The sequence below is a fragment of the Pelobates fuscus genome, chromosome 5, assembly GCF_036172605.1.
Source record: "Pelobates fuscus isolate aPelFus1 chromosome 5, aPelFus1.pri, whole genome shotgun sequence".
In the NCBI taxonomy this organism is placed as follows: domain Eukaryota; kingdom Metazoa; phylum Chordata; class Amphibia; order Anura; family Pelobatidae; genus Pelobates; species Pelobates fuscus.
The window spans coordinates 272,014,497-272,037,522 of record NC_086321.1 but is presented as its reverse complement, the minus strand read 5'-3'; the positions used below and the strand labels follow the sequence as shown (position 1 = coordinate 272,037,522).

At 37.9% G+C, this 23,026-nt stretch overlaps 1 protein-coding gene across 4 annotated transcripts in view; it reads left to right on the top strand.

Moving 5' to 3' along the window:
- PTBP3 (polypyrimidine tract binding protein 3) overlaps window positions 1–23,026 on the top strand; it is a 258,869-nt gene that overhangs the window by 135,342 nt on the left and 100,501 nt on the right. For 2 of the 4 annotated variants that reach the window (XM_063455302.1, XM_063455300.1), the window contains exon 1: window positions 9,333–9,690. The exons of 1 other annotated variant lie outside the window; for it this stretch is intronic. Coding sequence is in view for 1 of the 3 variants with exons in the window: in XM_063455299.1 (XP_063311369.1) it covers window positions 10,126–10,137 (12 nt within the window). In the remaining 2 variants the exon portion in view is untranslated. Of the gene's footprint in view, window positions 1–9,332; window positions 9,691–10,063; window positions 10,138–23,026 lie in introns of those variants that run through there. One more of the 4 variants, XM_063455299.1, reaches the window with a different exon arrangement.

The following is a 23,026-nucleotide window of genomic DNA, read 5'->3' as shown; positions in this document are numbered from 1 at the left end:
AGAACCACTCCTTTATTGGGGGTGTCATGCTAATTTCCTATCATTTCCACCTGTTGTCTATCCCATTTGCACAACAGCATGTGAAATTGATTGTCACTTAGTGTTGCTTCCTAAGTGGACAGTTTGATTTCACAAAAGTGTGATTGCCTTGGAGTTACATTGTGTTGTTTAAGTGTTCCCTTTATTTTTTTGAGCAGTGTACATTTACTTCATTATAGGGTTTTTCCAACACCTAACCATATGCGGTTATTGAACTACCAGAAGTGGAAAACTCCTGAGGGTGAGTACACCCTAAAGCTTTAATTACATCTCTGTATAATTACCACACCAATAAGAGTTCTAGCAAATCAGATAAGGGTGGCTGTATTTATTTAGTCCTCAATGTAGAGGACGCAATATCTGATGTACATTATCTAGTACAAACGACACTTTGGCCTACTGTGTCACCCGCCTGGCCGGAATATACTAATATTTAAAATCCTAAATGAGTAGACTCAACATCCACTACAGAGTGCTACATCTTTCCTCCAACCCCGTGATTTAGTTTGGTAAGCCCAAAAGTAATTCTGCACTCCCCCTGAGCTGCATAGAAAAACCTTGCCAGACGACATGAGAAAGCTTCTCTTGTCCATCCATCTCCCTTACCTCCCTGTTATTCTAACTTTACCTTAAAGGGACACTATAGTCACCAGAACAACTACAGCTTATTGAATTTGTTCTGGTGAGTAGAATCATTACCTTCGGGCTTTTTGCTGTAAACACTGTCTTTTCAGAGAAAATGCAGTGTTTACATTACAGCCTAGTGATAACTTCCCTGGCCACTCCTCAGATAGTTGTTAGAGATCGTTCCTGGGTCATGGCTGCCTAAAATGCATCCAAACATTCAGTGTCTCCTCCCTCTGCATGCAGACACTGAACTTTCCTCATAGAGATTCATTGATTCAATTTATCTCTATGAGGAGATGCTGATTGGCCAGGGCTGTGTTTGATCTGCCTCCTTGTCAGTCTCAGCCAATCCTATGGAGAAGCACTGTGATTGGATCAGGCTAACACTTCTGATGATGTCAACAGACTGCTTGTTTTTCTGAGACAAACAGCATGCAGATCTACAACTCCAGTCTTGAATACAGTAAAATTGTGCTATGTTTATGGAGGCATGAGGGGCCCAGGGGGGCTAGATGGTGGTGTTAACACTATAGGGTCCGGAATCAGGGCATGACAACCATAACAGTTGTCATGGGCCCGGCGGTCCTGGGGGGCCCAAACTACTCTGGCAGTCAGAGCCCCACATTCCTTATGTGCACATATATATATATATATATATATATATATAGCAATTTTCGCTATATATATGTGCACAGAGGGCTCCCTGCTACCTGTACATTGAAGAGGGGGCCCAGCCTCACACCCTGTCCTCCTTTCCAGCTGCTCTCTGTCTAACTTTCCTGCGGCCGTCAGAGTGTTGTCACAGGTTACTATGGCAACGCTCCGCACAGCACGCAGGCCTGTCTCGCGAGAGTTAGTCAGAGAGGAGCTGGAAAGGAAGACAGTGTGTGCTGCTGGGCCCCCTCTTCAATGTAACGCGGCTGGCTCCCTCCACCATGCCACCGGACCACCAGGGAATGCGATCTCCCCCCTCCGTGGCACGGTAAGAACCAGGGAGGGGGGAATAAAATTTAAATATACACAAATAGATGAATAAATAAAAATACTCCCTCCCCTCTATTTTACACACACACTGCATCTGTACAAGCACACACTCTGCACTACACACACACACACTACATTCACTAAACACATTCTGCACTACACACACACACACTACATTCACTAAACACATTCTGCACTACACACACACACACACACTACATTCACTAAGTGCACTCACTACAAACACTACATTCACTAAACACACTCTGCACTACACACACACTACATTAACTAAACACACTTTTAAAATGGTTTAGTTTTATTACCTGGGGTTTGTCCGGAGCAACTCCCTGCCTCCAGTACCAGTGGTGGATACTTAGGGAACTTTCATTAACTCTCTTGAGCTAACCCGCCAAAACATCTGCAAAGCTTTCACTACCCCCCAAGTAGTCTCTGAGCAGCCAATCTCTGCAGAAGTTTAAAGGACCACTATAGGCACCCAGACCACTTCAGCTCAATTTCACACACACACACTACATTCACTATACACACTTTGCACTACACACACACACTACATTTACTAAACACACTCTGCACTACACACACTCACACTACATTCACTATAGTGTGCACATGGAGGGCTGTGTGGCCCCCCAAAGAAATGCCATCTCACACCATTACACTGCCAAACCGGTCATTCACTATACACACTTTGCACTACACACACACACACTACATTCACTAAACACACTCTGCACTACACATACTCACACTGCATTCACCATACACTCTCTGCACTCACTACAACCACTACATTCACTAATCACACTTTGCATTACACACACACTACATTCACTATACACACATTGCACTCACTACACACTACATTTACTAAACACACTCTGCACTGCACACACACACACACACACTACATTCACTTTACACACTTTGCACTACACAAACACCCTCACATACACACACACCTTCACATACACACACACACTACATTTACTAAACACACTTTGCACTCACTACAAACACACTACATGCTCTATACACACTAGATTTACTATGCACACTACATCCACTACAAAAACACACACTCTGCATTCACTATACACACCTATATTCACTACACACACACTCTGCATCTAATGCATGCATACAAACATTCATACATTACACAAAACGTACAATCTGCATCCACTATACACACTGCATCCATGACACACATTCTACATCCACTATACACACACACACACTTCATCCTTGTGGGCGGACTCGGGGCTGGCCCTGGGGGCCCAGATCTTGAGCTGTGTCAGGGGCCCTAAAATTTCTGATTGCAGCCCTGTCAGGAATACATGTTTGTGTTCCTGACCCTATAGTGATCCTTTAAATTCTGGACAGTTATAGGCAATGTTACTGTATCACTAGTAGCATGATGTTCTATTCTGTAACATGTAATACTGATGTTACATCTAACGGCAATGTGTTGTATTACTTTCTGCCATGGCATATATATTCTGTAAGGATACTGTACTACATGTCAACTTTTGAAAAACAATAAAAAATAAATAAATCACAAATTGGAAAAAAAAAAAGCTTGCAAAGGCTGCAAATCTTGAACTGCACACTTAGCAAGCCATCACTTTTTTCCCAAAGACACTTTCAATGTTTTCACAGTGAAATAACCATTTATGTTTTACTACAGCTTAACTACAGGTTAGGTTAGTGGTTCTGGTTCCTATAGTGTTCCTTTAAATCACTTTGTGTAGCATTAGTCACACCTCCCTTGGATGTGTCTCACAAAGCCGTCATTAAAAAAAAGTAGCAATTTTTTTGGCACAATGTGTTTACTTTAGAAGTTTGCATCTCCTTCTGTTAATTGACCTTTGATACAGGAGGCTACTGTAGGTTCTAGCAAATATTTGCCACAACGGGAGATAAGACATTCTAAATTAAACACATTGTGCAATACATTTTGGATATTTCTGCTGCCAATGGAATATGGTCAGTTTGCGAGAAACATACTTCATGCTTCCCTTTTGCATTTGCCCAACTGTTACATAATTCTCATTTTATATTGTCAACTGCTCCTTTGGATCTCATTTACTAGCATTACTCTATGAATCCTGTGGATTTAGGCTAAAGTTGTTTACTATACCATTACTTTCTTGATAAGATAATAGAGGGATACTGGTTCCTGTAACATTCACTTCTGTAAATTAACTTTTTTTTGCCTTCATTGTAGAACTTGTAGAAGTTAATACATACATATTGAATATATATTTAAACTGCTCAGTAGTGGCCTAAAATGGGGAAATGGCACACATTATATTTATCCACCTAGTTCTGTATGTGTGTGTATAGTTGGTGGTGACAGGCCGTGACTGGCCCTGCCCCCCACCTATTGGGCTGCTATGCCTTTAACTAACCTGGACACATTTTTGCCCCAGTCCAGCACTGGTGGTTGATAGAACACCTTTTATGATTTTCTCAGAATCAAATTTTATTCAACACTCTAACTGGAATTAATTAATTTGGTTGGTTTCTGCAAGATGAATAGGCCCATCTACATTTGTAATTTGTTTTTTTTAAGGCCATATGTAATATGAAATGTTTCTTATTCTTGGAGCAGTATAATGCTAGAGAAAGAGCTTGTGAAGGTATTGTTTCTCATGACATGCATGGCTGTATGTTTTCTCTGAAGTTAGGCGTAACTGTTTCTACTTTTGACAATGGCCCAAATATAGTATGACAAAGCCTATTTGCATCAATGAGCAGGCAAAGGAACGTACTTATTTTTTTTTTTTTTACATTGAACTTTATCTTTAAAAAATGACATGGTAATATATGTACATTGTTCTTAAAGGAGCCACTATAGTTTGCTGCAGTGCTTATTGCGCTAAGAGTGCCCTGGTAATAACCTGTTGTAGGTAGTCAAACCGTTTTAAAATGGTTTAGTTTTATTACCTGGGGTTCGTTAGGAGCAACTCCCTGCCTCCAGTACCAGTGGTGGATACTTAGGGAACTTTCATTAACTCTCTTGACCTAACCCGCCAAAACATCTGCAAAGCTTTCACTACCTCCTCCCCCACTAAAGTGTGAATTGGCAGAAATCCAAATTGTCAGAAATCCAAATGTCAGTCAGTCCTAAGTAGTCTCTAAGCAGCCAATCTCTGCAGACGTTTAAAGGACCACTATAGGCACCCAGACCACTTCAGCTCAATTTTAAAATAGACACTGGATCCTTACCTTTTTATTGAAAACTAACCAAAAGAAAACTTGGCTGGATTTATTTATTTTACTGCTGAAAAAGTACGACAATTGCCATAACTGCAGTGAATTGGTCATTCATTGTTGCTGTTGATAAAATGTCAGAGAGAATTAAATTGGCCTCCATCTGTTGTACACGGGCAATATAACTTGTATTTGCTTTGCATCTAATGATGTGCTTTTTTGGGGACTTTATTTTGACGACAACAGTGAAATAAATTTGAATAGCAGAACAAGAGGTCCAATACGTCATGCCGGATGGAATTGTTGGATGGTATGCATGCTTACTGATAACTACAGTACACAATGGAAGTTATGCATAAGAGGTTTACATCAGAAAACTGTAGCAATTGTAATACAACCAGTTTTTATAATTGTATATAAACATATTAATGTTGGAAAAGGTACTCGCCAAAACAGAATATTTTTATTTTTCTTGTAGTCCATGTATAGGTAGACATGCAAATTTGCATCATTGGTCAGCTGAGTGTTCTATTGTTTTCTGCCGTCTTATACTCTACAAAAGTTTGCAATGTGCAAATAATAGTACACACACCCATCAGCCACAACATTAAAACCACTGACAGGTGAATTAAAAAAAAAAACAACAACATTTATTATACTGTTACAATGGCACCTGTCAAGGCGTGCGTGGGATATATTAGGCAGCAAGGGAACAGTCTGTTCGTGAAATTAATGTGTTGGAAGCAGAAAAAACGGACAAGCAAAAAGATTTGAGTGACTTTGACAAGGACCAAATTGGGATGGCTAGACCAGTGTTCCCCAACCCAGTCTGCATGGCCCACCAACAGTCCAGGTTTTATCAGTATCTCCATGGAATAAAACATGGAAATGCATAAATCCTGGATTGTTGGTGGGCCATGAGGACTGGGTTGCGGAACCATGGGCTACACGACTGGATCAGAGAATCTCCAAAATAGCTAGTCATGTGGGTTGATCCTAACATGCGGTGGTTAGTACATAGCAAAAGTGGTGCAAGGAAGAACAACAAGTTAACCAGCGTTGGGTCATGGGTGCCAAAGGCTCATTGATGCATGTGGGGAGCAAAGGCTAACCCGCCTAGTCCGATCATACAGAAGAGCTATCATAGCTCAGTTTTCTGAAAAACTTAATGCTGGCCATGATAGAAAAGGGTCAGAACATAGTTAATTGAGGTTTGCCGTGTATGGACCTGTGTAGTTTCAGCCTGGTCAGAATGCCCATGATGACCACTGTCCACCAAAGAAAACTCTTTCAATGGTTTGAGGAACATGACAAAGACTTCAATGTGTTACCTTGGCCTACAAATTCCCCAGATCTCAATCCGTCTATGGGATGCACTGGAATAACAAATCCGATCTATGGAGGCCCCGTCTCGCAACTTGCAGGACTTAAAGGATCTGTTGCCAATGTCTTGGTGCCAGATACCACAGGGCACATTTAGAGGTCTTGTGGAGTCCATGCCTTGACACATCAGAGCTGTTTTGACAGCACAAGGGGGACCTGCATGATATTAGGCAGATGGTTTTAATGTTGTTGCTGATCACTGTGTCTGTGTGTGTGTGTGTGTTTACTAGCATTGTGGTACACAATCAGTCTCTGACAAGCTTTACATGAGATATTTATTCTTCAAAATACACAGAACACTAATAAATCATTGCTGTTCTACTTTTTAATGAGATCGTTCTGTATTATTCATAGTTCTTAGATGGGAGGAACACCCAGAAAGAACACAATTATGCAATGCATTATGGATTATTCATATTGGCCTTTGTGTGGGGAGGGGTTAACCTATGAAGCTTGTAATATAAGTGGCCTAGCCCTAGACAAGCAGAGCATGTGATGTGTAAAATAAATCAATCTGTTACATCGTGGCCAAATGTAAGGCATCTAGAATGTACTTCCAAAACCTATCCGATTTATGTAGCCTTAAAGAAACACTCTGGGCACCAATACTACTTTAATGCATTTGATACGTTTTTGGAGTTGTCAAACTGTGGTCTGCAGCTAGAAATTGGATGCAATTTTCTGCCATAGATATGTCTCAAATTATTTACAAATGCTGGGGTTCCAGTTCAACAATAAGGGTGTAAGTGGTAATTGAATGACCTGCGAATATCAGTGTCTTATGGGTATGGTAAACTGGGTGGGTGTTCAGGACAACCAGAAATTAGGAGTGTCAAACACTCATTAGCCTAAATGTTATTTAATATTTATCCACTGAACTGATCGGGATCACCGAAATGTTATTCACTGAACTGAACATTGTTGATTGATTTTATATTTTAGGGAAAAATGTCAAAATTTTGAAAAATAAACAGTCTAATTTTTATTTATTTTTTGCTCGGGAATGTTGGCCTAACATTTGTAAATGTCTTGTCAATTCTCCACATTTTCCAGTTTAGTGAGTAACCCCAAAACTATTTTCCAGCAGAAATAGTCATATGTCATGTTTCTCTTAAGGCAAATTTTCCTCCTAAATTAGGTATCCCATTACTCCATCACTGCCTATAGTACCAGTATATTCAGGTATAATGCTCCTACTTTAGTTAGGAATGTGCTCATTCTATGACGTTTTACCCAACTGAGATGCTATGGACTGATTTAGTCCATAAAACAATTTCTGTAGTGTGTTTAAATGTAGGGTAATTAAGAGGTTAACCCTGTTTCAGGGCAGAATAGGTAGCAACGTGAACGTGGTGGTGGTGATTGGCTGCAGGTAGCAAAGTGCGCAAAAATTTGAATATTTTAAGGGCCAGCTGAGTAAGAGAAATCACAGCGTGGAAGATAAGAAGGCAGAAGAGCTATATCACTTGCCTCACCAAGCCTTCTGTCTTTTGTTGACGTTTTAATACAATTGTAAAATAATAAATGAAAAAAAATAAAATAAAATATATATATATATATAAATTTTTGTTTTATATGATTCCAGTGTTTTTTTTTTTTTTTTTAATTATGGTGTAAAGGTGGTATGGTGGTATGGTGTAAATCTTTTATGGTTTATGGAGGATGGATTTTTTTTAAATGGTATTTTCAGTTGTCGATTTGACCATTGCATGGCTGATTATCTTTTTTAAACGTTATGTATATATTTGTTGGTAAGTAGTGATGTCCTGAACAGTTCGCCGCACGATGTTCGGTCCGCCCCCTATTTGTCATCATTCAGTAAACTTTGACCCTGTACCTCACAGTCAGCAGACACATTCCAGCCAATCAGCAGCAGACCCTCCATCCCAGACCCTCCCACCTCCATGACGAATAGGGGGCGGACCGAACATCGCGCATGTTCGCAACCGCGAACACGCTATGTTCGCCGGCGAACGGTTCCCGGCGAACTGTTCGGGACATCACTATTGGTAAGTAATGTATGTTATGCATAGTTATTTTTTTTTTCTTTTATCGTAACCCGTAAAGAAACACTGTTTGCCAAAATTTGTATGAAATGTGTATTTGTGTGTTACTTGCTGCAAAGAATAAGGAACAGGGAGGATTACCCATTTGCTGACTGGTGTTTATTGTGGCCAACGAAAGAGGTTTGACAAACATAATAATATTTTAACAAGCGAGGCAAACATTCAGAGCGCAAGTTATACGGCCAAAACACTACTAATGAGATTGTATTGCTCTGTGTATATGAACTCATTACCCATTTCTGTAAGGTAATATTATAATAATTCTTGCATTGCTCCTGTATATGGGATTCCAAAATAGAACCTAAATAGAACGGAGACTTTAAATATGACTATTTTGATACAGCAGGCCTTTCTTTTGTTGGTAAAAAATCAACCAATACCTGTTTAATTCTTGATTTTGAATTCTTAAAAAAATGAATAATTCTGTTTACAATAATGACATTATAAAGCACCTGGACCTTGTGCATTTTTGACTGTTTAATATAAAAACAAACCCTATGTAGTCTTTATTTTTTAACTCTAGCAGATTGGGTCTGTGAAGGAGTTTGACACTGTTGCCCAGTCTGTGGCTAGTATTGGCAGTGAGGGGGCAAGTTACAGTATGTTTTAGTCAGCCTGGCTATCCCTGTATGGGGGTATTAGGTTGCTTTCACAGGCCCGTGGCATTAGGCCTGGCTAATTACAAGGTCGCTATGGCTTTTTGTGAGGCCGTCAGGTATCTTATTACAAGATGAAGAGCTTGGCTTCAATAATTGATCTGTGCAGACAATGGGCTGCATGCTGCAAGCCATCCATCCACCCACCCTATCCATCCTTCCACCCAGGCAGGCAGGAGGAGGAGGAGGAGGACGGGCCGGCCCAGCCAGCAGCTGCTGCTCCCACAGCCCAGGCGGCTGCAGCAGGCGTGTTTCTATGGGAGATGGCTGATGAACCTGTTGAGAAGTGGGTGTTGTTGCTGTCCCCTCCCCTCGGCTCCGAGCAGCACCCTGCTCCCCATTCATCTGAGCCTGCTGGCTGGAAATGACAGCCCTCTTTTGTGTCAGGGTAATTTGTTTATCTACTGCGTGCGGCTCCCACTGCTTCCTCTTTTCTGTTCTGCTTCCCTCCGTCTCTCTCTCTCTCTGTCTCCTCTCCCTCTCCCCCTCTCTCTGAGAGCTGCTTCTCGTTGCTAAAGGCCTACATGGCAGCTCGCCTCCTGCCCTGCACAAGCCCGAGCCTGGACCGGTTCTGCTGCCCACTCCACTGAGTGCCCCCTTCTTTCACTGAACTCCTGCTGCCCCCTCTCTCTGAGTGCCCTCTCCACTGAGTGAGCTGCTGCTGCCCTGGCGACTAGGGACACCCCTTCTTAAAGGTACTGGGGGACAGGAGGAAGTGCTTTAACACTGGCTTGTACTTTGTTGATGTTTATTAATTTTATGTATTTTATGTTGTTCTACCCAAGTTTTTATTTGTAAATTTTTCACTTTTTAAGGAGTTATCCCCCCAGCCCCCTCTATGTATGTTTGCTGTTGGGGAGGATTGTTTTATTAAAGTGGTGATAATGTGTTAGCTATTCACTGATGTTGTTAGTTGGAGGGTGCTTGCTTGGGGTTAGGAGAAGCTCTCTCTCTTGCTCTCTCTTTCTCTCTCTCTATGTGGCCTGACTTGTTTGCACAATACAGGAAGGAGCTCACCCATTAAGCTGTCTCAGCTTGCATGAGTTCTGGCTCAGGGCAGATAAAATGCACATTTTTCTAAATCAGTTCGACTACCTCTGTGTGTGATTTCACAGTGTCTAATCTATAACATGCAAATGCAGGTCAGTGAGCAGGAAAAGTTAGTTGTCAGAAGTGGAAAAGTTACTAGCCCATAGAACGATATGAATGTGGAATGTTCTCTTCTGTTATGCAAAAAAAGGCTGTTTTCTTGCCCTGTGCTGCAGATGACTTACAAAAAAAAGTAAGTCACACCTAGTAACATGCTGAGACATTGTAATGTTTTGTTGATTTACTTAACTGTGTATTCATATGTATTAAACATTGCAAATGTGTTTTAACGTTTGCACTCAATTGATATCAATCTGGTTTATTGCCTTGGCATTTTGGAAAGTCCCCAAAGTTTTTTTTATTTTTATTTTTTGTATCAGAACTGTAACCTTTATAACTAAAAACCTTTTTGCTTGTCACCCACATGTTGGCCGTATACTTTCTGAAATAGAACAATAAAAATACTGTTTTGTAGGTGACTAGAACAGTCTTTTTACTTCCTACTTAAAATGGTTCTGTTTATAAAAAAAAGAAAAGTCTGCATAATAGTGCATTTTTTTCACTTCCCAATTTTTTTGCTTAATGGCCCATTAAATGCATGCAGCTTTTTATTTTCATCCAATAAGTTTATGACAACTTTAGAAATACCTGTGTGTGTGTGTGTGTGTGTGTGTGTGTGTGTGTATATATATATATATATATATATATACACACACACACACACACACACACACACACACACACACACACACACACACACACACACACACACACACACACACACAATATTTTTTTTTTTTGTGGGCCTCAAAAACCCATCCCCTTCATTATTGAAAATGCCGAAAGTGACAAATCTAACCTCATTGGGCGTGTGGTAAACATTTGACGCATACAACTGACATATTATAAGCTATTTGCTTTACAATGAAAGCTCGTACAATTTGTAAATAATGCATCGCTCCCTCATCAGGAATATGATTAAAATGGTGTAGTAAAGATAATTTAAATTCTACAATATATTGAGGATTTTTTCTTTAATTACATAATTTTGTTATTTCTTCACGACAACTTGTTAACTTATAAATATGATACAAAAAATGCTGATTATATTGGCACAATCAGTGATTTGAATGTGGATATTTGCTTGCTGTTGCACACATTTAAGTTCTACATATTACTTTGGTGTTTGCTGCACTCCTAAGACCTCAATTTCTTTTTTTCTTGCTATAGGTAATATTTTGTTCTGATGACAGAGTATAGTAGGATTTATTCACTAAAATAATTTTTCCAAATCATACATTTTTGCTTTAGTCCTTCGATGTTTAGTGCCCCTTCCGTCAATACACCCCAAACATGTTTTCTTGTGATATACATTTCAGTTTGCGCTGCTATAATACATAAACCTTTTTCCTAGTAATTAAAATAAATGCTCCTAATGCTTGTAGAACACTGAAACCAGGAAGTGTTAAGCTCACTTGGCTCTGCTTGTGCCTTATGTTGTTTGGGAGTTTCTGTGCTGGCAAAAGAAATTGCAAGGGTAAATTATAAGCATTTATAGTTGCTCCAAGTCTCTTTATATTCTCTTTAGACTGTAAGCTTGATTGAGCAGGGCCAACATTGTCTCTTGCTCCTGTTTGCATAGCTTGTTTGTCATAGTTACATGGTATTTGTTGTTTATCTTTGTACAGTGCTACTGAATGTGTTGGCTCTACATGATTAATATTGATTGATATCATATTTTGGCCACATGTTAAGAAGTGTATGTTATGTATTTATAATTACTGTTGATATCTATTGATGTTGACTGCTGTGTGTGTGTGTGTGTGTGTGTGTGTGTGTGTGTGTGTATATATATATATATATATATATATATATATATAACTTAATTGTTTGTTTTTTTGTGTGTTTGTATTCTTAATGAGGAACTTGACGAACCAGTAGTTTAGCTTCGACACAGACTGTAAAGATTCAAATAGTAAGCTTCTGATAGAATGTTCTTAGTCACTGAAAAGATTGTTGGTGATTTTCCGTAGCTGCGCAGAATGCTAGCAGAACAATCTAAACAAAATGGCACTGATCTATGTCAAGGGCCTGTAGGTAAATGTATATGCAGAGCTGTGCACATACAGTACAGTCACTGCTCATTGCATACCTTCTCTTACCTGACAAGTTTTACCACATTTTTATAAAGAGGTTCTGATGTTATCATAATCAGATCTTTTTATGAAGTATCAAAGCATACCCATTGTTTGCTTGTGAGTTTTCTGAGAGTAATATTCCCTCTTGTCTAGTGTTACTTATTTATATAGGCACTCTTTATCAATTACAAGTCACAGACGTTTTTTTTTATTTATTTATTCAGAAATCCTATGAATTGGGCTGCTGCTGGCTTCCACCAAATCATTTATTTTGCAAAACTATTTTCAAGTGTCGATTTTATAATCCTTTGCTTAAATTAGAATCAGTGCTGTATTCTATAAAGTGTTCCTACAGGGTGCAACCACTTTACACTTTGAAAAGAACATCTTAACCCTCGTTTGTTTGTTTGTTTTCTTTTTAAAAATTAAGTGTCTGTTTTCCTACAGTAACGATTTTTTATTTTGCTGGTCAAGCTAATTACTGTGTTCTAAATAATCAAACACAAATCTCCTCAATGAGAAGTGAAACTCTGTAAGAAGGACCTGCTTGGAGGTCTTTGTTATTCCCATTGTACAGCACTACGGAATGTGATGGCGCTATACATAATAATCTCTTTTCGATTTGCAGTATGTGTGTCTGTGTCTGTGCACATGTTTATAGCCACTATGGTTAAGCAGTGGAACAAGATCCACCCGTGATATTACCAGGCCTCTGAGTATGTCTCTGCTTATACATTCGAAAAAATATTGACTCTTCTATACCTTAAAATTGCCAAGTAACATGTCACGACCAGAGCAGGCCTGTTGAGGCCCGTGATACCCTGCAGCAGGGTAGATGCCTTGTATATGTGACAAAAGTGAGACTTGAAAGAATTGGGTGACAGAAAAAAGATAATCCATATATGTATTGTGTGTGTGTATTATATGAACCGTTCCAGTGATCTTGCTTTTTCTATATAATTTTCAATCACCCCCATTTAGATCATATAATTTTAATGACAGACCAGCTACAAGCCTTCCTTCCTTCTTCTAAATAGCAGGATATGCTACCTTTCTCCTATATTTGGCACTGTGCTTTTGAGTAATTATGAACCACCCCTGTTTTGGAACCCGTTCAATGTATCCACCACCCGTTTTGTAAAGCAGGACCCTCCCTTTATTTCCCTTTACACTTTGCCATTGTAAAGCCTGTTTGCTCATCAATTTATTTTTCCTCTTTCTGTTTGTTTTCCTCATGACTGCTAGAGTAGCCACTTATTACTAATTCATGGAAAATTAGTTTTTCGCTAAGCATTTATATTTCGGTGAATGTTGTTGCTTTTCTACAGAAAGGCATGATGTGTTTCTTTATTGTTCAATAAAACTTTATTTAATTTGAAGATTGTGTTCTTCCCCTAGCTTCCAAAAATAACTGTACTGATGTGGCGAACCTCCATCTTACCTAAATGATTTAAGGGAACTCTAAACTGGAGTTAATCATTTTTTTTTTAGATAGATTATAGATTTTATTCATTAAAATATTCATGCATATATATATATATATATATATATAATATATATATATTTATTTATTGTTATCGCCACTGAATTCCCCTTGTTTACAAAAAAATCTACAGCATATGCATGAACCAGGAAGTAAGGGATTTCTCGTACCAATCCTGTTCCTCCATTTGTTTTTAGCGGAAGCATCTTATATAAAACCTCTTATTTCTGCAGTGATAATTGTCAAAACTAATTAACAATATGAATGAAACTACTCAGCAAGCCAATGGAAGAGTGAGTTGCTTTTTAATGAATGACTCTTTGACTCTTCTCAACATCACATTGTAGGAGTGGGGATGTAGATGAAATTTGTGGGGTTTTTTTTTTACAGACTGCTCCAACTATAATGAATCGCAAAACTATATTTTAAAATTTTAAGTTTAAAGGGACACTATAGTCACCTGAACAACTTTAGCTTAATGAAACAGTTTTGGTGTATAGAACATGCCCCTGCAGCCTCACTGCTCAATCCTCTGCCATTTAGGAGTTAAATCCATTTGTTTATGAACCCTAGTCACACCTCCCTGCATGTGACTTGCACAGCCTTCCATAAACACTTCCTGTAAAGAGAGCCCTATTTAGGCTTTCTTTATTGCAAGTTCTGTTTAATTAAGATTTTCTTATCCCCTACTATGTTAATAGCTTGCTAGACCCTGCAAGAGCCTCCTGTATGTGATTAAAGTTCAATTTAGAGATTGAGATACAAATTATTTAAGGTAAATTACATCTGTTTGAAAGTGAAACCAGTTTTTTTTTTCATGCAGGCTCTGTCAATCATAGCCAGGGGAGGTGTGGCTAGGGCTGCATAAACAGAAACAAAGTGATTTAACTCCTAAATGACAGTGAATTGAGCAGTGAAATTACAGGGGAATGATCTATACACTAAAACTGCTTTATTTAGCTAAAATAATTTAGGTGACTATAGTGTTCCTTAAGATCAAAGTAGCCAGACTGGAAATATTCTCCAAGTCAAAAATGCTTCCAGTTTGGCTACTGCGGCCTTAAATTTAAGATTCACTTTGAATTATCATTTTATTAAATAACCCTGATGGGTTAAAGAAGACCAGGACATGACCCCTTTTGCTTGAAAACCATATAAATAACCATATATTGCTTTGTTAGTCATTTTAAAGTTGACCAGATATCCACAAATAATGGCTATCTAGGGATGCTAGAGATGAGTTTTGCAACTTGATCTATATAGTCTTCTTGATATCATTATAAGCCAAAATACGTCTTGTTCGCTAACATGGTCACCAGAGAGGATGTAATTTAACATTAATCTATGTCCAAATACTTATTGTTTAATTGACTAAAGTTAGAATTGTCTGGAATTCCAAGTAAATTTCAAAAATAAGGCCAAAGTAGCCAAAATTTGGCATTAAATTTGAAACCAACTTTGAGGCTAACCCGTTCCCCAGGATCGCCACGCATCATAACCATTTATTCCGATTAAGTTGTTATGGTGCCTGGAGCGTTCTTTTAACTTGCGTTGCAAAGCAACATTTATCACTAAGCATGTTGAGGTTAGATATTTTGTGTATAGTGTACATGTGCATTTGTTGTGTTATTGATTTTGCTATAATAGTAACTAAATGATTATTTTACTACTTAATTTGCGTTAATTGATACCCAGGAATTGATTGTATGGATGATACGCAGAAGCAAATTTAATCAGGAAAGGTGTTGTGATATTTTGTACTGCTCGTGCACAAAACCATTTAATAATTCTAGGTGTTGGTTTATTTGTTAAAAGTGTTGTGTCCCCGACCCCCCAGACTTTTCAAGAGTACATTTTGTTATGTAACTGTTCAATGGTTCTAAAAGGCCTAGGGCTGTTTTTCACAGAACAGATGAGGGTAAAAAAATGCATTCACCATTATAGAAGCTCCGAACATATTGCATATCTTCATTCATGGGGCCCATCCACACCTCATTTGTACAATACAGAATTAGTCACCTCTTATGGAACCCATGAAACTATTTATTATGTGATTTGATGCAGAGGAACATGCATGGTTTCATGTACAACTCCTCCTCCATTTGGTTAAGGCCCAGTGTCTCATTAATTACCAATTTTGCTGGATCTAAGCAACTGCCATCAGCAGGTATGTACTTGTGACTGACTGCTGGCTCTGCTCTTCCCCCGATTATCCTGCTCAGTTTAGAGAACACTGGCCCCATGTATATGTTTTGTGGACCCAGGACATACTTGAAAACAAGAGAAATTTCAATGTATCCTTCCTGGTAAAATATTTAATAAATATACCTAATGAGATGCAGTCCCTGAAAGACATTATTCCTCTCTCCAAGGAAAAACACAGACAGCCAGACAACTTGAGACAACTTGACAATTGAGAAAACGCTATTTCATCTGCAGCTCTTATTGTTACTAGATAGGGTTGATAATTCCTGTAGTTTTTGGTTAGCACCATACATAATGTGCAATAGATATATTTCTGGATAATTTATGCCGCATGTATCCATTTAAAAAAAAAAAAAAAATTCTGTCATCTTACAGAGACACAGTGTTAAGTCACCTGTTTTCTCTGCATGCATTATTTTCATGTTATCTTACACTGTAATACTTCTGCAGATCTTTCAATAACCTTTGAATGATGATAACAAGTATCCATCAAAACATTGTGTTTGAGGCCTTGGTCCCTCCCCCACCTGGCGTATTGCTTTATTATTTACATATTATCAACCGTTTTCACTTCACTGAATAGTTGGTAGGCATGAACTGGTACAACAAGAACTGCAGGAAAAGGTCTCTTTCCTCTATACATTTTCACTATACATGGTACATGTTACTCCTGTTCGAATGCCTGCCACATAGGTGAAGAATGTAGTTTAAGCTGCAGAAACAAATAAAGTAAAAACACATGTAGACTCATAGTGCTAAACACGATATTGAAAAAATAAGGAAAATGTTATTTCAGCACTGAGCTTTCCCACCAATAAAGATATATTTTATTGTGAAATATTAAAAGCAACTCTGTACAAAACAGCGCAAAAATAAAATGGCATAACTGTTATATGACTCTAACTGCTTAAGAATCACACAGAACAGCCACACAATTCCACAGATCCTGCTAGTTCTACCAGGGGTGTTTGAAATTTGTTACCTACACAGCTGGCATTTTACTGCATCTGAGTCGTCTCAAGTGAACCTAACTCTTTCACTGCTAGAACGGTCTGACGACCACAAAGCGACTTATTGAAACCTCCAGGCTTGTGTTTTTTTTTTTGTATTCTAAGCAATGTAAAATTATATTCATGGCTGTAGAATTAATTCTAAACCACTGTCGATTTGTTCACTGCTGTTCCACAAGCGAGCTACAAATTCTAATTTTGATGTAATATCCTTTTTGATCCCGATGCTTCCTGTTTCACATCATTCTAAGGAGTGTTTCTGCAGCCTAGTCACGTACACTAATAAATCTGCAATAAAACACCCCATTAATTAGTACTTTGTACCAATGTCTAGTCATCAAAGGTGATTTTTGTTGTTGGGGTTTTTTTTTTTTTGTTTTGTTTAGTCTTTTCCTTCTTTCTTTTATTTCCATTAATAAGATCAGTGAAAGTTGCTGGCTATGGCTTTAACTGGAACATTAATCATTATAAACCTTTAACATTATGAAAATCTTATATTTTTGTAGTTCTTATTCTCTTGCATTTTGGTCTGGCTTGGGTTCTGGCTGCAGGAAGACTGAGCCTTATAGTGGCCCCAGGTTAAACAAAGACCCTAACAAAGGTTACTGCACATTTTTATGAGGTCTTTTTTTCTTACACTTTTTTTATTTTTCCTGTGTAATGAGATATTGTTGAGGGAGTGAGGGTGAACAAGGGTACTTAGATCCGCACTTTAAAAAGACTAGCAGGATAATTTATATTCTCATGGCTCTGTTGTCATTTCAGTTACAAACACAACCGGAAATGTTTGATATAACAATCACTAAGAAAACGTCTGTTTTGCTTTGAATTGGAAGTTCCAATATTCTAATGTGAATAAAATCAGAAAAGTGACCAATAATATTGCTGTTAAAGTAATCTCAATCCATGAGATGTCCATGATCTTCTATTGAATGCATTATTTTTAAAACTTGTTTATAAAAATAAGTAAATAAAAATTCTCTTTGTTCTGTGGGGGAGAGACTTATTTTATTAGTACATAAATCCAAAATAGTAAGACATAGTCTGCTTTAAGAATAACTACATACATGTGAACAAACATAATTCTGGACACCTTTCTTTAACAGAAAATCCTATAAATGACACTAAAGTATTCTAATGAAATACTTTTGCAGTTGAATGAAAACAAGTCACAAGATCCCAATGCATCAGGTTCTTTTTCGACCGTGCAAACCTGTTTTTTCATCCATCCTAAGTTGGCAAATTGGGAATCATTCCAATCAGAAATGGTACTATTGCTCCCCCATGTCGGTTTTCTCCATTGGTGAGTGAAGGACTGTTAATATGCAGATATAGGGTAGTTTCCTTAATCCAATAAGGTTATAAATATGTATCACTGCTGTGTTTAGTAACATTTATACTTGACACTAGGGTCTCTGTTTTACACATTCCAGTCCTGAATCATGAATTTTTTATAATAGTCGCTGATTAAAACAGTGATGTGGCAACCTTATGCAGATTGCACGAGTACTTTGTTTCCCTTGCGAACATGAAACCCACTCTCCTAGATGTCTGTATCCGTTTACTGTTTCACTTACACGTCGTATCTTTCGGAGATTTGCAAAGTCAGTCTGTGGAATTATTAGTTCCTTCAGTTTCACGATTTCAGGTTTGTTATAGCCGACCAATGCATTGATTGCAGAGACAAAATCCTTTTATCAATATTTCTTACAATAATGCGCAGAAAGGATTGTTGTCTGAGAAGATGCCTTTTTTGCTTCTTTTGTTCTTCCATTTGCAAGTGATGCTAGGCTCTGACATCAGCATTTAGCGTGCTTTAGACTATAATTTAATTATTGGGATGCTGGAGAGCAGATAATTTCCATTCATACTGAAATAAAAGCCGAGGACAATAACTCCTGATTACATTGTATTAAAAAAAAATGACAAAACTTTTCAGTTTGTGAAAGTGTATTCCTTCACTCCAGTGAAAGCTATTATTTTTAGATTTAATATAAGAAATAAAGGGTACCAGACATATTCATTACATTTTTAAAGTTCAGTTCTTTACCTTCTTAAGGGTCAATCATATGCCATACATTTAGATAGGTGTATTCCTAATCCCTGGTCATTAAGGGGTTAAACAATAACAATAATTCGGGCTAATTCTGTCCTCATACTAGTTCTGCAAGTTTGCAGAAGGGCTTGAGGGGAGGGTGGGTGACTACAGAGGCCTGTATCTGCTCCTAGCCTGCAATTAACATGCCAAAGGTGTGAGCCAAGTCATATTGTGAGCAGCACATTTTCTTGGTGTGTGACACTTTCTACAGGACAGAATGGCTTGTTACAGGTACGCTCTCTGTTGAAAGAATGCTCATTGAATATTATGCTTTCGTATTGGGTTTTATTAGGCTTTGGGTGGCATGTTGTACATTTTTGTTTCTGGATAAAGATGGCAAGCATTGGATATTTAGAAATCTAGATCTATTTACTAAAGTGGGGACTGTGCAAGGCTGACAACAGAATTGCAAATTCTAGCACAAACTATCAGATATGAGACTGTAGACGAGTTGAAAACATTTTGTAACTTTGCTATTTTAAACCATTCAATTACCACGTCAGTTCTCCACTCTCCACACTGGATTCTCAATATCCAGTTTAGTAAACAATCGTAGTAGCGTTTCAAATATAGTCAAAGGTGACTAAATGAGGTACCTAAGAATTAATTTTATGTTTGAGAATGCCAGCTTCATATACATTCTTAAGTGTCTGCATTATATGATGGTTCTGACTGACGTGTAACAATACAAACTTATAGCATGACTATATATATATATGTTCACTAGCTAGTGAAATCAAAGTGAATTTCACATTTAATCTGCTAGAGTATTCTAAGGTGCTACAATCTTCACAGCACGGTTGATTTAGGTACATAGCTCAGGCTTAAAAATATAGTTAAAAGTTGTCTGGTATGCCTATTGCAACACACAGGGATGAGGGAGTCTGACTTTCGGTAAATTACTCAAAACTGGATAAAAACAGGGGTTCACCAAAAACCTGTCTGGAAGTGCAATGGAAAAACTGACAACCTAAATTGGTGTAAATGTTCCAGGAGCTAATCCACCTAAAATGGCTTTAGATATATCACCAATAGGATTGTGTTAAAATTGATATTGTTAAAAATAAACCAAAGCACAATTAGGTATTTCAGGAAAAAAAAGTGCAGAAGTAGTGTGTGGTGTGGACACCTTTAAATCTGATATAGGCAGGGTAATTGGAGTATACACCAAATGTTATGCTTCATAGGTAAAGTTTGTAAACCATAAATAATAGAGATATAGTATACAGAACTATTCTCTATAATGTGATGGAATTAAGTCACCTGACTTGGTAACAAAATACAACCGTATATGGTGAATACATCTTCCAATCTGTTATAGACAGAATGAAGTATACACCTCTATAATATACTTTATAGTGAAAAGATGTAAACCATATATGATATAGGAATACAGTATATAGAACTGCTTCCTATTTTGCAATAAAGTCAGGTATCGCTTTAAAATAAGATAAGAAACCACTTGTTTTCTAAAATACTGGATGTAAAAAGATGATTTAAATGACAAGAAGTTTATTAATATAACAAATATGTATTTAAAAATTAAAATATATGAAAAAACAAGCCAGGAACGATGTGCAAGAATGTTACCAGCAAAATAGTAGTCCTTGTTTGAACTTTGCCACAGGGACCGGCTAGGATGGATATGGATACTCTGTGTTGCAGTTCTGTATACTATATCTCTATTATATATGGTTTACAAACTTTACCTATGAAGTATAACATTTGGTGTATACTCCAATTACCCTGCCTATAGCAGATTTAAAGGTGTACACACCACACACTACGTCTGCACTTTTTTCCTGAAATACCTAATTGTGCTTTGGTTTATTTTTAACAATATCAATTTTAACACAATCCTATTGGTGATATATCTAAAGCCATTCTAGGTGGATTAGCTCCTGGAACATTTACACCAATTTAGGTTGTCAGTTTTTCCATTGCACATAGCTCAGGCTGTTTAGAAAAATACCTCTTTGATTAAAAAAATTTGTAAACATTTTTTTTAGCTTTACCCATCCCTTTCACTCCCTTCCAGAGGTGACTGGGATTGTGGGAGTAGCACTTACAGTGAAACACAGAGGTAAGCTATTTTTGCTGCAGGCTGTGCTAAGTTCTAGCTTATTATCTATGCTGTCTAGTTCCAACCCATTTGAACAGTAATTACAACGTTAGTCAGTGCATCTAGATCATTTTAATTAAAAGGCAAGGCTAGATTTATAGGTGATCACTGGGATTTATAGGCCTGCCTCACAATCCAGTTTGTCAAACAGTGGGACATGTGTAAGTTTTGCAAAACTGATTGCTTTACTGTAAACATGCCACTACATATAATTTGTTAAAGAATTCTTGTGAAGATATTAGGCAAACCTCATTAATAGCATACTATAGTGATTGTCTCATTGGTCATTAAGGGGGTTAATATCAGATTGTTAGCTTGCTTTTGAACATTATTTTAGTTTTACAATTATATTTTCCTTTGCCACAGACACGGATAATGCTAATAAAAATATATATCGTTTGTTAAAGTGTTTAAGAGTAAGTTACTTATTAAATGGATGTGCTTACGTTTTTATTACTTCTCTAATATATACATGTCTCGATAGAGTGGTTAATTATCTCTGAAAGTAAAATGTTTGTGCTAAAGTGATGTGAGTCACCCGTGAGAATGCTTGCCCTGTCTGTACACGGTTCAATGCCACTTACACATAGCTCATTGTGACTATGCAGTGGTATTTATTATACTAGTCCAGAAAATATTTAGCTTTTTTGTTTAATTTACTTTTTTTCTGCCACATAGCTTGGAATTATTGTCTCTTTGCCATATTCCTTTGAAGCTTTGCTTCCCGTGGGATATCGAACTTGACTTTTTCAACAGTTTTTGGTTCAATGAAGTGCCACATCATGACCTCACGTCATCTCTTTCTGTAAGTCCCTGCATGCGGAGCTCAATGAAGGCAGGGAGTTGCAACAGTAAATCATCTACGTTAATCTACTGGGATGGCTGACAGAGTAATTGGGGTGTGAGTTCTGTCCGCAATCACACTCCTATCAGTAACAGCACTGTACTCAGCGCTGCGGCATATATCAGCGTTTTATAAATGCCAGTAATATATATATCCTGGGATCTCATTGTTCCCAGCATTTACTGGCTGTCTGAGAGTGAATATGACCGCTGACAGCAATCACACGCCCATCAGCATGACTACAATCAGAATTTTGGAGCCCCTGATTCATTCCCAAAGGACCCACCTCGAGTCTGCCCACAAGGATGCAGTGTGCGTGTGTAGAGTGGATACAAATACGGTGTGTTTGTGTAGTGGATCCAGTGTGTGTATGTGTATATATGTGGAGTAGGATGAAAGCTGCATTCTGTGGGCAAAAAGTGCTTATATAAATATTTATTTATTTTTATTCCACCTTTCCTGCCTCTTGCCTGGGAGGGGGAGGGCATTACACTCTCTGGTTGTCTGATGGTATTGTGCAGGAGAGGGGGCCCAGCAAATACCATATTTCAAAGAACACTATAGTCACCTAAATTACTTTAGCTAAATAAAGCAGTTTAGTGTATAGATCATTCCCCTGCAATTTCACTGCTCAATTCACTGTCATTTAGGAGTTAAATCACTTTGTTTCTGTTTATGCAGCCCTAGCCACACCTCCCCTGGCTATGATTGACAGAGCCTGCATGAAAAAAAAAACTGGTTTCACTTTCAAACAGATGTAATTTACCTTAAATAATTGTATCTCAATCTCTAAATTGAACTTTAATCACATACAGGAGGCTCTTGCAGGGTCTAGCAAGCTATTAACATAGCAGGGGATAAGAACATCTTAATTAAACAGAACTTGCAACTTTACAGGAAGTGTTTATGGAAGGCTGTGCAAGTCACATGCAGGGAGGTGTGACTAGGGTTCATAAACAAAGGGATTTAACTCCTAAATGGCAGAGGATTGAGCAGTGAGGCTGCAGGGGCATGCTCTATACACCAAAACTGCTTCATTAAG